Consider the following 17,840-nt stretch of genomic DNA (forward strand, 5'->3'; position numbering starts at 1 on the left):
TTAGATTCCTGCCATTAACTCAAGCCAAGAATAGCAAAATCCCAGGATCCAGGAATCTGCCTTTTCAGCAAGCTTTCCAGATTTTTCTGATACAACGGTCTCATAACCACACATTGACAACCTCTTTAAAGAATGTTCAGTGTGAATGAAAAGATCCATCCCATTTTTCACTGCATACACTGAACATGACCTGAAGCAGAAGCTAATCGAAGTCCAGAAAGCTGAGACAATCAGACTTAAAAATTAGACCCTACCTGATGGTGGAGGACCTACGTCTGTCTCATTGAGTCTCCTCCTTTAGACTTGAAATCACTCACGGAGAAAAAACCTGTAAGCAACAGAGAGTCAAGCACTTTCCCGTGATCTGGCTCTCCCTTACATGCCACCTGTCTTAACCTCTAGCCAACATGCTCATAATTACAAAAACAAACAAATAAAAACCTACCACATTGCATTTCTTACCATTCTATGGTCTTATAGAACTTTTTTACACGTTAATGCCTTGTAGAGCCTGGGTTTACTGCCTGCAAAGCACTTTCCCCTATTCAATTCTTCACCCAGCAAACACTCATCTATCCTTTAAGACTAGAGCCAACTGAGAGCTCCTTACTGGTAAAGCTCTCCCATAAGCCCAGGTGATTTATTGCTCTTACCTAAGGTTCCCACAGCAACTGGTTCAGATGGTTGTAACAACACATTTCATTACAATTATATTTATTTGACTATTTCTTTTATTAGACCTTATAGCCTAAATAGTAAATTTGGTAGCCCTTCACAGCACCAAGTGATGGACTCAAGTTTAAATGTATTTGTGAAATGACTGCCAATGTGGAGGACACTGGAGTGACTAAGCCGCAGACAATCAACCCAGCCCATCCATGGCTGAGTTGATTAACAGTTTAAAATCTTTTAGTCAAATAGAGGTCTATTAAGAAATTCAAAATCAATTCAATCACTAGATATTACATTTTATATTCCACTGTCTTAATTGGTGAGATCTATTCCACTGTTAACATCTAGGTTGTTCACAGTGTAGGAGTTTTCTCTACCATGAAGTCGTTGTACTAGTAAAGGACAGGATCTCTATTAAAACTCATTTAATAACTTAGAGAGAGACAGCAGGCAATACCATAAAGATCTTGGAGTCAGACAAGCCTAGGTTCAAACCATAAATATACCACTGTGTGACCAAGTTATTTTATTACCTTGAGCCTCTATTACTTCACCTGTAAAATGGAAATTGTCTCACAAGGCAAAGAGCTAATTAGATAATTAAATATATGAGAACGTACTCAGCTTATTGGCTAACTCATGGTAATCACTCACAAATTTGTTACTGCTGTTGTTGTATCAAACAGTTGCACCAGGGACAAGTCATGATTAGAACATGCGTATGAGAATAAGCCTCAGAGCCTGTTGATCTTACAGAGCCCAGAGTCTGTTTCTTGATTTTTTTTTCTTTTTTTTTAAAACATCTTTACTGAGGTATAATTGATACACAAGAAAACTGAACATACTTATACAACTTGATGAGTTCTGACATATATATATACACCCATGAAACCATCACCCCTATCCAGGTAATAACTATATCCATCATCTCCAAAAGTTTCTTCCTTTTCAGTCCTAGAAATTTGAATTTGTCAGTGTGCCAAGAGTTAACTGATCTCTGAGGGGCTGGAACTGATCTCTGAGGGGCTGGTTTATAACAACAAAATTCTCAAGAGATAGGTGGTAAAGCAGACACTAGCAGATTTGTTAATTTATCATGGAAGAAGAAATACTTCCAACAAATTCAGGGCACTCTTTCCCTGGTATTAGACACAGGAGACTTCAGTAGTTTGAAAATGAATGCGTCATCAGAAGGTCGCTCAGTGACAAAGAATCAGAGCAAAGGAATTGGATGCTCTTGAGGAATATTTTAACAGAGATGTAGAAAAGCCAGCAATCTCTCCTTGTCCCCCAATCCTGGTTCACTTTTCTAGTGGTCAGACTGTGTCTTTTGGATAACGTTTTTCTATACTGGGCAAAATTCCTCCTTTTCTAGACTTAAGTAGGTAAGACTCCTCTTTTGTTCACAGGAACATGTACACTGCAGATGACTCAGTGACACTTTTCCTTGTTTTAGCCTGATCACTTTAGTAAGGTGTAGACACTGCATATAATTCAGTCAATTATTTTATTTATTTATTTATTTTCTTTTATTTTTTTTTTGGCTGTGTCAGGTCTTAGTTGCGGCATGCGGGATCTTTCACTGTGGTGTGGGCTCTTCATTGTGGCGTGTGGGCTCTTCGTTGTGGCGCGCAGGGTCCAGAGCACGTGGGCTCTGTAGTTTGCGGCACCAAAGCACAGTAGTTGCGGCACATGGGCTTAGTTGCCCTGCGCCATGTAGGATCTTAGTTCCCCCATTCTTTACCACTGGACCACCAGGGAAGTCCCTCAGTCAATTATTTTTAAACTGTATGGTTATGTCCGCAGATAATTAAACTCTTGGATGTTGTGTGCTAAGTCCTATGAGATACCCTCACAGAGGATGGTTTTATCTACCTACAAGAATTGAAGTCACCTTGCCGTGGCTCCTTTAGAAACGGCAGCACCAGTATTCACTGGTCCCACTTAGACTCATGAAACATTTTCATTTTACACTGCAGAAGGACTAGCAACTTTGTAATGCGGCTTCACAGTGAATGCCGTGGTCATTTCTCAAGGATACTTGGTATTATGGGTAGTCTTCTCTTCACCTTTAGTAGATGACTTACAGAAAGATTTAAATGTGTTTCAGAAAGTTAAGCATGTCAGCACATGTCAAAACACTTAAATATAGTGATTTGATGTCAATATCAAAAGACCTCTTGCTATAATTAATGTCCTCCGTGAATTGAGTCTCTTTGAAATGACTTTTACCACAGTCTTAAACAAGTTGACTGCTGCACATATTTCCTAATTGAAATAGTCCTAGCATTAATTTTTATGGAATTAAAGAATTTTAAAGGCTAGAAATTATTTGATCTTTCTCAGAGTGGGAAAATTTTGTCTCCAATAAGAGCTTAATAAAGCAAACTCCTTCTCTCTATTAATAGAGAATGACATACAATTTAATTTGTATCTACATAGTAAGAAAAATTGTTATTGTGAAATAATAAAGTTCAGAAAAGGAAGGTGCGTCACAGGTCTGGATATTGGGTACATAGTAGGGACTCAAGCAACGCCAAATGAGAGCTTTAAACTTGTCATCACAGTGTAAAGCTTTTATTACAAAAGAATTTACATTGCTTTTGACTTGAGATTACTTTTTAGAAGTTTCTCCTTCACTTTCAAATTAATAAATGGTTACTGAGCACTGGCTAGGCGAGCAAACACCATGCACTAGTCAGGAGCATAATTTTTCTGGTTTATTGATTTATAGACATGCAAATTTGCTTTGTTTCGATTTGATTTTATAGGCCATACTTCAGTTATGTTTGTCAATTTCTAAATGATTTATTCTTAAAAATAATAAAATCAATAATAAAAACATCTGGGCTTGTAGTCTCCTGTGACTTGCATAGAGCCTCCAATAAAACTACTGAGTTAACTGTTTTCAACCTGTTATACAGTCGGGGAACATGTAAGTTGTGCTCAGTGCTGGGAACACAGTGTGAAGGAAAACAAATGAGGTGCCATCTTTAGTCTGTGTGACTCCTTGAAGGCTTGGACTCTATCTTATACTAACACGTAGACCTCCACTTTTGGCTATGTCCAACCACCAGGGCTCCTTTCGCGATTTTTAGGAATGTACACTGCCTGGCAGTTCTCCGCCCAGCTCTTTGGTTGCTGTGGGACAGTGGGGCTCACACTTTTTCCACTGGCAGAGCACTGGACACACGCTGTTCTCTGAAGGAGTACAGCTGACCTGGCATACAAACGAGGAAGATGTTTTCTGCAGAAATAGGACTCTACTGCCTGAATAAATGATATAATTATAACCAGGAATATATTGTTTCACATATTAAAAAGCTGTTGAATAAAGCAAAATTGAGAGCTTTGAAAATAAATTTGAGCCAGTGAAAGAAGAGTTAAGTATTTAAATAACATTATTTGAGAATGCTGATGAACTGAAGAATCAATGAGCACTTTAAGGTTACGAGAGGATATTCAATAGTCGACCTTCATTGGGGAGGAGGACACTGATCATGATGACAATCATACTCAGCAAACGTGCTCAAAGTATATCCAGGAGGTGCCCTCCAGAGGTTCTGTCTACCCTCACTTGCCTGACCCATAAACGTGACCAGCAGAACAGTCAAAGAGGTTTGAGAAAAGAGGCAAGGGCAGGAGTACAAGAATTTCCCACGAGCTGGCATGGGATCCTCATCAACCATATGCACATGCAGAGTTTCTGACACTTGTCCAGGATTTTGGCACTGAGCTCAGCAGATAGGCGAGTGTTCTTCATGCTGCTGTAACGCACACGTGTGTATCTAGGTTGTCAAATGAGCTCAACTGCATGGAGGGATTCTCCTGAAAACAAGGATCATGCCTTAACCAGCTCTGAGTTCTCTGTGCTGAAAATTGAGCCTTCACATAGAAAGAATTCTTTAGAAGTTTGTTGTATGTATGAATGACCAAAACAACATTTTTCTAATCATATATAATGTAAATAATGCATCTTGTAAAGACAAATTTAATTCAACACCAAAACTCCAGTTACAATACAACAAGGCTGACGCATGCACTCACTAAAGTCACTAGCATCCTGTTTTTGAGCATTCTTCCTCATGGCCAGTTTGGCTGCTATAGGCCACATCATTCCCCAGTGTGCTTCGCCTTGGATAGCAGAGAGAATACAGAATGATGTTTCAAGGAGCCTGCCTTGCCTATGAGGTAAGCAGCTAGTGTCCTTCAAGACTTAAAAAAAAATTAGATTCATTTGGCTAAGTGGCCTTAGAATATGTTGTAGGAAACTTAGTTATTCATAATTTAATGAGGCTCTATGTTGTCATTTTTGTTTAAAACATGAAGTATGACTGCTAATATTTTGATAAATTAGAAACTTCTCCTATCCTTTCCTACTTTTGTGCTCCTCCTGTTTTCTACTGATTCAGTATTTGCTAGTCATGTACCAGATGTAAGTCTAAACCATTGTGTGAAAAATAATAATAATAAAGAAAGAGAAGAGGGAGGGAGGGAGGAAGAAAGAAGGAGAGATAACTTATTGCTTTTTAGCATAGATTCTATGATTTATGCTAAAAATCATAAATTATTATAAATCATAAATTATATAAAAATTTAAAAAGATTTTATACAGGGGTCATCTCATGATTTTTAAAAGCCACACACACCCCCAAAAAAGGAAATCAACCAGAGGATACTTAAAATACCAACCTGGGAAATAGTTTTAAAGACTTCTGCTATGAGTTGAATTGTGTCCCCCAAATATTCATCTGTTGAAGTCCTAACTCCCCAGCTCAGAATGTGGCCTTACTTGGAAATAGGGTCATTGCAGACACAATTAGTTAAGATGAGGTCATACTGGGGTAGGGTAAGACCTTTCTTATAAAAAGGGAAAATTTGGTGGGATTAGGATGCAGCAGAACTGGACTGGAGTATACAGAATGGCTTCACCCAAATGCCTGTTCTTTCCACGTGGTGGCTCCAGCAGAGCGGCCATACTTCTTGCATGGTGGCTCAGGGCTCCAAGACCAAGTGTTTCAAGAGCTAAGAAGCGAAAGCTGCCACTTTCCTAAGGCCTGGACTGAAAAACTGGTGCAATATCATGTCTGCAATATTTTATTAGAGCAAGCACAGGGCTTGCTCACACTTCAGGGGAGGTGACATAGACCCATGTCTTGTCTTGGAGTGTCTAAGAATGCGCAGCCTTCTTTAATCTGCCACGTGACTCTTATGAAAGGTCATTCCAGGTGTACTTTGAAAAAACATTACATTAATTGTAATTAATAGATCATTTTGATTTTTCCAAATCTTTTTTCAGGCAAGGGTTTATGAATTAAGGGGCTAAACATATCTTCGAATCAGCCCCTACCTTGTCCCCTTCAGTCAGCATTTATGTGTCTCATTATATCCTATGTGTGCATTCAATTTTATAATTATGTTTATAAATGAATTCATAACTGTTCAAAAATTATAATATCCTTAAAGCACCTTATCTTGTATAATTTCTCTCAGAAGATAAAAAAGGTGGTGGGGGGTAAGATTTAGATACAGAAATGATCACAGGACCATGCAAAGATGAAGGCAAAGATTAGGGTGATGCTTCTGTAAGCCAAGGAATGCCAAAGATTTCTAGCAGACCATCAGAAGCTAGGCAAGAGGCAGAAGAGATTCTCACAGCCCTCAGAAGGAACCAACCCTGCCAACACCTTGACCTTGGTCTTGCCTCTTTCAGGACTGCTAGGTAATATATTTCTGTTACTTAAGCAGCCCAGTTTGTGATACTCTGTTATAACAGCCCTAGCAAATGAATACACCTTCTTTGAAGTCATTGACTGGAAACAATACTGTCTGTCTTGTCAAGACAGCCTGCTACCACACTCCCACCCCCACTGAAATCACACTGTGGGACAACTTTGAGCTCTGCCTTGGCTGAAGCGTTAAAAATCACTTAACATTGAAACAAATGCTTTATCTTATCTGGTGATTACACAAAGCAGAAGCAGCACTAGATCAGAGGTGCTCCTCATAGAGCTTTCCTATTGTTTACCCTGAGCAAGGTGAGGCCAGGGAGCCGATGACTGATACATTACATTATGTTAATGTAAGAGATATTAGTAAGTTCAAGGGCAGGGATGAAGCCTTCTCCTTATTGCTATTCCCCATAGATTCCAGCTCAGAGCTGAGCACAGAACTGTTACTTATTATTTAATCTTTGATATGACACTACAAGTCTCTTCGAGAGTTCATTTTGTTTTAAAATCTTCTGAATAAAAATATAAGTAAAACAATTTTTCACTATTTGTAAATATCAATAACAATAGGTAGAAAACAAACCAGTGAATTTGTTTTATTCCTGAGAAAGCTTTTCAGTCGGGCGACCGCAAAGAAAGACAAGCTAGTCTCTGTCGCCATCTAGTGTGCCAAGAGGGTTATAACAGTATAGAGCTTAAATTTAAACTCAATCCTTCCAAGGAATAGTTAAAACTATACTAGGAAAAATGCAAGAGTGTGGAGCTCACATGTAGAGCTGCTTCCTATTTCGACACAAGGTAGGCCAGTGTAGCTTTTCGTTGCTTGTTATCTTGTGCTGGTTTACAGAGCATGAGCTCTGTGATGAGCTATTTATTCAATTATCAAATCTCTATTCAGCCACTACTATTTTCCAGGCACTGTAATGGTAATCATAAGTGGTACAAGACACTTTATCCACAAAATAGACAATCATGTGATATAAGGGAGTCATACTTAAATGTGTTTAAATAAATTTATTCTGCCCTTGCCACACTACCAGAAATATTCAAAATCTCACCCATTTGAAGTTACTCTGTCCACTTCAGCCCTCCCTCCGTCCATTTGGATCCATTCTTGCTTGCTTTCATCTCCTTGGACTTTCTAAGCCCTTGGCTTTGCCCCCAGGTTCCTAGTTCAGGCTGAAACCACCTTTTGTTTTGATGATTCTTTTGACTTTGCTCCTCAGAAATTTTTCTTAAACATGAGTTTTTAAAACTCTAACTTCTATGCCAGGCTTAGAGAACCCGAACAAACCAAAAATCATACTAGGAAGCAAAACCGACACTACATTAAATCTTCAGCCCTTGAGGTCCCTGTCCACTGAGAATGAGACAATGTCTTCTTTACTCTCTGTTTAGGAAATGCAGTACAAACACAGTTCTTTGCACCCAGCTGTTAACAGTTACCATCACACCCCTGCCTAAAGCATCTGCTTTGCTGGTATCCGAGTTCAAGAAAGGTTCCAGAAAGCTTATCCCTGCCACCACAAAAGAAAACTCACCACTACTTGGAGAGACAATCAGTATGGATTTTGGCAGGCAGATTACTTCACAGGACTCCCCAGTGTTTCCCAGAGCCAGGTACTAGTTTTAATAATAGGCCCTGAGTATGTTCCTGAGGAAGTATGAAATAGCCAGCCATACTCTCTCTTCTGGGCTGAATTGTGTCTCCCACAACTCATAAGATGAAGTCCTAACCTCCAGAACTTCAGCATGGGACCATATTTGGAGATAGGGTTTTTAAAGAGATAATCAAGTTAAAATGAGTTCCTTAGAGTGGGCCCTAATCTAATACTACTGGTGTCCTTGTAACAAGAGGAAATTTGGACACACAGAGAGACACCAGGCAGGTGCATTCAGAGAGGCAACCATGTAAACACACACGAAGAAGGCAGCCATCCACAAGCCAAGGAGAGAGGCCTCAGGGGAGGTCTCCTCAGAGGTGAAACCAACCCTGCCAACACCTTGATCTTGGATTTCCAGGTACCAGCACTGGGAGAAAATAACTTTCTGTTGTTCAAGGCACACAATCTATGGTATTTTGTTAAGGAAGCCTACCAAACGAATACATCCTCCTATGCAATAACCCTAATCTTGGTTTAATGGTCTTTCCCCTCTAGAAAATTTAACTCCATGGAGTCTTCAACTTGAGTAAAAACCCTACTTCTTAGAAGATGAGGTTGTCTTTCCCATAATCTTGACTCTTCTTTGGGCAAGTTAATGATTACTCAGCCAGACTTACGTTCAGTCAGGATGAAAGATTGTCTTCTTTAAGGGAGATCAGTAAAGTATCAAAGACATTCTCTCAGCCCCACATGTTCATTAGGTGACTTCCCTCATGATTTATCTATGCACATAGACCCTCCTAAAATGATTGAAAATGACACATCTTTCATGTTGCTCCCAGGAGCTTCTAGAATGTGTCAAAATAAGACATTAATTAAGCACCTGCAAAGCCAAATTCTGATCTCCGCTGAAAGCTCATTTTCCTCTTTTCCCAATTTTCTCAAATTACGTTCAACTCTAATGTTCTAACTCCCCGCATCAAGTTATACTGCATGGTGAACACCAGATGGCAATATAACCCAAGTTATACACATCTCAATCTATTCTATCTCAGCACTCCAACTCTTCCCATCCATTTTCATTGTCAGAGCTTTAATTTCAGTTTTATTTTTAATCCCTTCTCCCCACTCTCACCAAAGTGATACTTTTTAAAATTTAAGCAATATTCATATTGCTTTTCTCCTGGTTAAAAAAAATATATTTCTTTAGTACCTAAAATGTGAGCTATAAAGCTACTAAATTAGCATAGACAACCTTGTGTGACAATTCCAGCTTTACCACCTGCTACACCCTCTTCTTATACAATGATCATATCACACCAATCTACTTATTTTTTCCTGAATGCAAAATGACATTTTACAACTCTAAATTTAAATACATGTTACTCTATTTGTCTTGGAACTCACTCCTTTCACATACTCATTTGGATACCCTTAATAACCTTCCGAATTCAACTCTGGTATCAACTCTTCCAAGAAGTCCTTTGTAATCCATTCCCAGACCACAGCAAAGGTTACTCACTCACTCCCATGCCTCACAAATGATTCCACCTTTACACTATATTTCTAGACTGAGAAGATGGTAAGGGAAGTGTTTATACCTTTATCATCTTCTCATCACCAGCACCTAACAAAGTAATTGAAAATTGGTGAGTGTTAATTAAACGATTTACTCAAGATCAGAAGAGAGCAGGAGAAACATGGTGTTTGTTTGCTTGCTTGCTTGTTTTATGTGGGGGAAGAGGGAATGGGAATATTAAAAATGTTGATTTTGCAATACCTAGGTTATCTAAGTAAGAAAAGCCCCTCAATCCAGGAGCTCCTATGCCCAAGTGTTGGCAAGAATACAAAGTTGAAACCCTTGTGTGCGGTTGGTGAGAATATAAAATGGTGCAGTCATTATGGGAAACATCACGCAGCCTCCTTAAAAAATTAAAAATGGAACTGCCATATGATCCAGCAATCCCACTTCTGGGTATATACGTAAAAGAACTCAAAGTGATATCGCAGAGAGATACCTGTACGCTCATGTTTAATGCAGCATTATCCAGAACAGACAAGAGAAGGAAGCAACCCAAATGTCCATTAACAATTGAAAGGATAAAGGAAATGTCGTGTATACATATAATGGAATATTCTGCAGCATTAAAAGAAGGAATTCCTGTCACATGCTACAACGTGAATGAACATCAAGGACATTATGCTAAATAAGCTGGTCACAAGAGAGCAAATGCTGTAGGATTTCCACTCAGATGAAGTAGTCAGACTCATAAAAACTGAAAATAGAAAGTTGGTTGCCAAGGATGGGGGCAACAGGGATTACTGTATAGTGGGTACAGAGTTTCAGTTTTGCAAGATGAAAAAGTTCTACAGATCTGATGCACTATAACGTGAATATGCTTAACACAACTGAACTGTACACTTAAAATTGGTTAAGATGGTAAATTTAACCAATTTTGCCTCAGTTAAAAATTTAAAAAAGATGATATATTTCAGTCCCTTCCATTTATAAACTAGAAGAAAAGAGGCAGAATGTAGGGACATGGGCAAGGAGAAATAGCAAGATAAAGTCACTTAAAAGACTTTAAGATCAAGAACAAGGCAAGACATTTCTTTACACTTATAATAAAATATCAGAAAGGGAATGTAAAAAAAAAAAATCCCTTTTAAAATTGCATGAAAAAAAACACTTAGGAATAAACCTGACCAAGAAGTTGAAAGACATATATGCTGAGAACTATAAAACATTAAAAAAGGGATAAAGATGATTCAAAGAAATGGAAAGATAGCTCATGCTCTTGGATTGGAAGAGTTAATATTGTTTAAATGGCCATACTACCAAAGCAGTTTACAGATTTAATGTGATCCCTATCAAATTACCTATGACTTTTTCCACAGAACTAGAACAAAAAAATCCTAAAATTTATATGAAACCATAAAAGACCCAGAATTGCCAAAGCAATCCTGAGGAAAAAGAACAAAGCAGGAGGCATAACCCTCCCAGACTTCAGACAATACTGCAAAGCTACAGTAGTCAAAACAGTGTGGCACTGGCACAAAAACAGACATATAGATCAATGGAACGGAATAGAGAGCCCAAGAATAAACCCACACACCTATGGCCAATTAATCTTTGACAAAGGAGGCAAGAACATACAATGGAAAAAAGACAGTCTCTTCAGCAAATTGTATTGGGAAAGCTTGACAGCCACATGTAAATCAATGAAGTTAGATCACACCCTCACACCATATGCAAAAATAAACTCAAAATGGCTTAAGGACTTAAACATAAGATACAACACCATAAAACTCCTAGAAGAGAATATAGGCAAAACATCCTCTGACATAAATCGTACCAATGTTTTCTTAGATCAGTCTCCCAAGGCAAGAGAAATGAAAGCAAAAATAAGCAAATGGGATCTAATCAAACTTACAAGCTTTTGTACAGCAAAGGAAACCATAAACAAAATGAAAAGGCGGGCTTCCCCAGTGGCGCAGGGGTTGAGAGTCTGCCTGCCGATGCAGGGGACACAGGTTCGTGCCCCGGTCAGGGAAGATCCCACATGCCGCAGAGCGGGCTCGCTGAGCCTATGCTCTGCAATGGGAGAGGCCACAACAGTGAGAGGCCCACGTACTGCAAAAAAAAAAAAAAAAAAAAAAATGAAAAGGCAACCTATGGACTGGGAGAAAATATTCACAAATGATACAACCAACAAGGGCTCAATTACCAAAATATACAAACAACTCATACAACTCAACAACAAAAAACACAAACAACCCAATTGAAAAATGGGCAGAGGACCTAAATAAACATTTCTCCAAAGAAGACATACAGATGGCCAGTAGGCACATGAAAAGATGCTCAGCACTGCTAATTATTAGAGAAAGGTGAAGCAAGACTACAATGGGGTACCACCTCACACAGTCAGAATGGCCATTATTTAAAAATCTACAAATAACAAATGGTGGAGAGGGTGTGGAGAAAAGAGAACCCTCCTACACTGCTGGTGAGAATGTAAATTGGTGCAGCCACTATGGAAAACAGTATAAAAACTGTTTTCTAAACTAAAAATAGAGCTGCTAAGTGATCCAGCGATCCCACTCATGGACATCTATGCAGAAGACAAAACTCTAGTTCAAAAAGATACATGCACCTCTATGTTCATAGCAGCACTATTCACAATAGCCAAGACATGGAAACAACCTAAATGTCCACTGACAGATGAATGGATAAAGAAGATGAAGTACATATATATAATGGAATACTACTCAGCCATAAAAAAGAATGAAATAATGCCATTTGCAACAACATGGACAGACCTAGAGATTATCATACTAAGTGAAGTCAGAAAGAGAAAGACAAATACAGTATATGACTTATATGTGGAATCTAAAATATGACACAAATGAACTTATCTATGACAAAAAAACAGACTCACAGACATAGAGAACAGACTCGTGGTTGCCAAGGGGGAGGGAGGGGGGAGGGGGAGACTGGGAGTTTGGGATTAGCAGGTACAAACTATTATATGTAGAATGGATAAACAACAAGGTTCTACTGTATAGCACAAGGAACTATATTCAATATCCTGTGATAAACCATAATGGAAAAGAATATGAAAAACAATATATATATAACTGAACCACTTTCCTGTACAGCAGAAATTAACACAAAATTGTAATTCAACTATACTTAAACAAAGTAAATTCTTTAAAAATTTTTAAAGAAAAGAACAAGGCAAGAATATCCACTATCACCACTACTGTATAACATTATATTGGGTGTCCCAGGCAGTGCAATAAGGCAAGAGAAATAAAAGGCATTACAATTGGAAAGAAGGAAACTTTTTCACAAAGATTGTGTATATAAATAACTATAAAAAAAATCCCAATGAATCTATAAAATAACTAATAAAATTAATAGGAGAACCTACCAAGCTATCAGGCTGTGTCAGGTCACACAAACCAATTGCATTTCTATTTACCAACAAGAAACAACTGGAAAATATATTTTAAAACATCATTTGTAATACATTAAAATATAAAACAACTGAGAGAAAATTAAAAGAAGATGTATAAGACTTTTATAGTGAAAGCTACAAAGCATTGTAGAGAGAAACTGAGGAAGACCTATTATAGAGATAACTTGTCATGGATTAGAAGACTCAATGTTATTTAGATATCATTTCTTCCCAAGTCAGTTTACAGATTAATGTTATCCCATTCAAAATCCAGACAGAAATTTTGGAGAAACTGACAAGAAGATTCTAAGCTGATATGGAAATGTAAAGGACCTGGAAGAGCCAAAACAATCTTGAAAAAGATGAATCAAGTTGGAGGATTTACACTACCTCATCATTAAACTCAATATAAATCTATAATAATCAAGTCATTGCAGTACTGACATAAAGAAAGACAAATAAATCAATGAACAGAATAAAGATGTACAGAAAGAAACACACATATATGATCAATTGATTTTCAACAAAGATGCCAAGGTAATTCAATGGGGAAAGGATAGTTTTTTCAATAAATAATGCTAGAACAAGTATATACACCATATACAACGATCTATTTGAGGTAAATAATAGAACTAAACATAAATATTCAATCTATAAAACTTCTTGTGGGGCACACAGAATATCATTTTTACCCTGGGGAAGACAAACATTTCTTAGATAGGATCCCAAAACATCAACATGTATTAAAAGAAAATTTCAAATATCATGATTTTCAAAATTAAAAATTTCAGCTCTTCTTTCATTATGTTTGATATCAGCTGAAGTTTTCCACAGATGTCCTTCATTATGCTTTGCAAGTATCCTTTGTTGTTGTTGTTGTTGTTAGGTACTATATTTATTTGTTTCCAGCTTTATATAGGTAAAATTGACAAATAAAAGGTATATATATTTATAATGTACAATGTGATGTTTTGAAATGTGTATACATTGTGAAATGATTATCACAATCAAGTTAATTAACATATCCATCCCTCATATAGTTATTTTTGTGTGTATGTGGAGTAAACATTTAAGATCTACTCTCTTAGCAAATTTCAAGTATAAAATATAGTATTTATTAACTATATTCACCATGCTGTAATTAGACCTCCAGAACTTATTCTTCCTGCATAACTGAAACTTTGTACCATTTGACCAACATCTCTGCATTTTTCTCTAATCTTGAGCCCCTGGCATCATTCTATTCAATTATCCTATGAATTCAACAGAAAGTTGAATATCTTTTCATGATCATTGTTAGTGTATAGAAATGCAACTGATTTTTGTATGTAGATTTTTGTATCTTGCAACTCTAGTGAATTTGTTTATTAATTCTGCTTTTTTGCTGGAGGCTTTAAGGTTTTCTATATATAAGAAAATGTCATCTGCAAACACAGACAATTTTACTTCTTCCTTTCCAATTTGGATGCCTTTTATTTCTTATTCTTGTCTAATTACTTTGGCTAAGACTTCCAGTACTATATTGAATAGAAGTGGCAAGAGTGGGAACCCTTGTCTTGTTTCTGATCTTGGAGGAAAAGCTTTCAGCTTTTCATCTGTGAATATGAAGTTAGCTGTGGGTTTGTCATATATGGCCTTCACTATGTTGAGGTATATTTCTTATAATTTGTCAAAAGTTTTATCAGAAAAGTGTGTTGAATTTTGTCAAATACATTTTTCTGCATCTATTGAAGTTATTAGCAGGGGCTGGTCTGGATCCTGGGGCTGCAGGTGCCAACCTAACCCTGGTGCAGGCCTGGAAGCTGTGTCACTGAGGCAGGCATTGAGCCTGGGTCCACGGGGGCTGACCTGCACCCTGGGGCCTTCGGGTCTGGGCTGGCACTGTGGCAGCCAGGAGCCTAGATATGAAAGGGCAAGCCTGGGATTACAGGTGCTAGCATGGTGCCAGGGTTCACTGGGGTGAGACTGGTGCTGGGGTTCATGACGAAGTAGGGTACACACTACACTCTTCTTCCTCCATGAAGTAGGAGTCTATGAACTGCACTGCTCGGGCTTGGGAGGATGACATGGGTAATGCAAAACTATTGTTTTACCCTCTTTAATGGGTCTTTTCTTATTTTTGCGCTGGGTTTCAACGAAAACCCAGAAGTCTACCCATCTTTAATCTCTCACTTGGAATCCTTTGCTCTCGTGAAGGTACTTTCATTTGTGGATAGTCGTTCAAACTGATGTTTCTGTGAGGCGACAAGCTCTGGAAACTCCTATTTTACTATATTGCTGATGTCCTTATGAAAGTATCCTTCTACTACTAGTTTACAGAGAGTATTTTATCATAAATAGGGTTTGAATTTTCGTAAATTTTTAAATTTGCATTTATAGACATGGTCATAAGAATTTTTTCTCTCTATTCTGTTAATGTGATAAAATTAATTGGTTGATATTCAAATATTAAACTGATCTTTCCTTTCTTGTATAACACCCACTTGTTCATGATATAATACCCTTTTGATATAATGGTGGATATTATTTGTTAAGATTTTATTAATAATTATTGAGTCTATATCCACTAGTGATATTGGTCTATAATTTTCTTTTGTCATAATATTCTTGTCAGGTTTTGCTAGTACCAGATTATGGTGGCCTCATAAAAAAGGTTTATAGGTGTTCTCTCCTGATATATGGAAGTTTATTCTCTTTTCTGAGTTCATATAAATGTTTCTGTAAGATTGTTTACTCTTTAAATTGACAAAATTCACCAGCAAAGCTGTCTCTGTTGCAGTAATATTCCCTCTTTCATTCCTGAAATGTTTAGTTTGTGGTTTCCCTTTTTTTCTTAATGAGTTAGCTAGAGGTTTACCAATTTCATTATTCTTTTCAAATAGCCAACTTCTGGCTTTGTTCATTTCTCTGTCTTTTTGTGGGTTGTTTTCTAATTCATTTGTTTCTGCTCTTCATTATTTCCTTCTACTTACTTGGAGTTACTTTGGTCCTCTTTTTCCAGCCTTAGTTGAAATCTTAGATAACTGACTAAGAACTTTTCTTCTATCTTACTATAATCATTTAACACTATTCCTTTCTTTCTAAACACTGCTTTACTGCATCCCACAAATTTTGACATATTCTATTTCCATGATCATTCAACTCAAAATATATTTTAGTTTCCCTTGTGATTCCTTCTTTGACACACTGTTTATTTAGCAGTGTACTGCTTAATTTACAAGGATTTTGGAATTTTCTAATTATTATTTTGATATTAGCTTAAAATTTCATTCTGTTGAAATGTCAGAGAACATTTTCTGTATGTTTTCAGTGTTTTGAAATTTATTGAGATTTGTTTTATGAACCAGCATATCTCTATCTTGGTGAATGTTCCATACTCACTTGAAAAAACTGTATATTCTGTAATTGTTGAATAGTGTTTACAAATGTCAACAAATCAACTTGTTTGACAGTATTTTTCAACTTTCTGAATCCATACTGAATTCTTCTTTAATTACTCTACCAATTATTGAAGGTGGGTGTTAAAAATTTCCCGATATAATTATAGATTTGTCTATTTTCCCTTTAGTTGTGTCGATTTTTGCTTCATAGATTTGAAGCTATGCTATTAGCTACATATACATTTAGCTTTTATTTTAATGTCTTCTTGATGCTTTGACCTTCTTACCATTTATCTCTGGCAACATTCTATTTCTTGAAGTGAATTTGCCTGCAATTAATATAGCCATTCCAGCTTTTATTTAGTCTTTGATTGTTATATCTTTCTCCATCCTTCTACTTTCAACCTCTGTATCTTTGTCCAAAGTGTATTTTTAAAACAACAAAATTGTATCTTCCTTTTTTATATCCAGTCTGTCAATCTCTGTCTTTCAATTGGAGTTTTTAGTATTTATATTTAATGTAATTATCAATGTTTTGGTTTAAATCCATTATCTTTCTATTTGCTATTTGTCCCCTCCATTTTTCTTACTTGTCTTCTTTTATTTCTGTATTTTTGGATTAATGAAGTCTTAAATTATTATTATTTTATTTCATTGTATCTCCTTTATTAGCTTTTAAGCTAAATTTATTTTTAGGATTTATAGTGGTTGCTCTTGGGTTTACAGTATGGTTCCTCAATTTCTTTCACTCCACGTTGAATATTAAATCACTTAATGTAAAGTGTAAAAACCTTATGACAGGAATTTTCTATCTGCCCAAGGATGAAGGAGTTAAAGCAACTAGCCTGTGATGCATTCACTTTCTTTACCAGGTGGAATCTCTTAGGAGAAAGAGAAAAAAAAGACAGGTTTCCCGGTATAGGCCCTTTACCAACTGGATTTCTGAGCAGAGACTAATGATGTTTGAGGGAGTGAACTGACCATATCTATTCAATGCCCTTTCCAGAGTGTCCCTGGATAAAAATCACTTACAGTAAATAAACCCTTCTATGGTTATAGATTCTTCTGTAATACATGACTCCCTGAAGAATATTTCCTATGCTACACAATAGCTGGGGTATAAACTAAGATGCTTCTTAACTTAAATGCTCTGTGTGAGGTAACTGCAAATCTCACTTAAGACCACACCCATTATTTGGGCCAATATGCCTGTCTAATGTCTATTGCATTGGAATGTCTAATGCATGGAAAAACAACCTGGGTTTCAATGGAAATCTAGAAGTATTTACCAAGCCCTTCTTTTTGGTGGGACTTGAATGCCAAACTCTGTCTCCCCAGCTGTGAACTTTTTATTAAAATCTCTGTTCAACTCTTTAGCCTTCCAATTGTCACTTTCCCCTGGGTTCTAAGAAGCCTCACTCTCTTCATGCCCAATTCAGTGGTCAGTCAAGGATTTGATGAGAGATTTTACATAGAGTTTAGTTTCCTCCT

At 37.0% G+C, this 17,840-nt stretch overlaps 1 protein-coding gene across 1 annotated transcript in view; it reads right to left on the bottom strand.

Annotated features, from left to right (window-relative positions):
• Nucleotides 1-277: 277 nt before the first annotated feature.
• LOC114883651 (olfactory receptor 13C3-like) overlaps nt 278-17,840 on the bottom strand; it is a 52,466-nt gene continuing 34,903 nt past the window's right edge. Inside the window, 1 exon segment of the mRNA XM_029201502.1 lies at nt 278-328. Within this exon segment, the coding sequence (XP_029057335.1) occupies nt 314-328 (15 nt within the window). The 3' untranslated portion in view covers nt 278-313.

This window comes from Monodon monoceros, unplaced genomic scaffold (assembly GCF_005190385.1).
Source record: "Monodon monoceros isolate NGI ecotype Baffin Bay Population unplaced genomic scaffold, NGI_Narwhal_1 Super_Scaffold_5, whole genome shotgun sequence".
Classification (NCBI taxonomy): Eukaryota; Metazoa; Chordata; class Mammalia; order Artiodactyla; family Monodontidae; genus Monodon; species Monodon monoceros.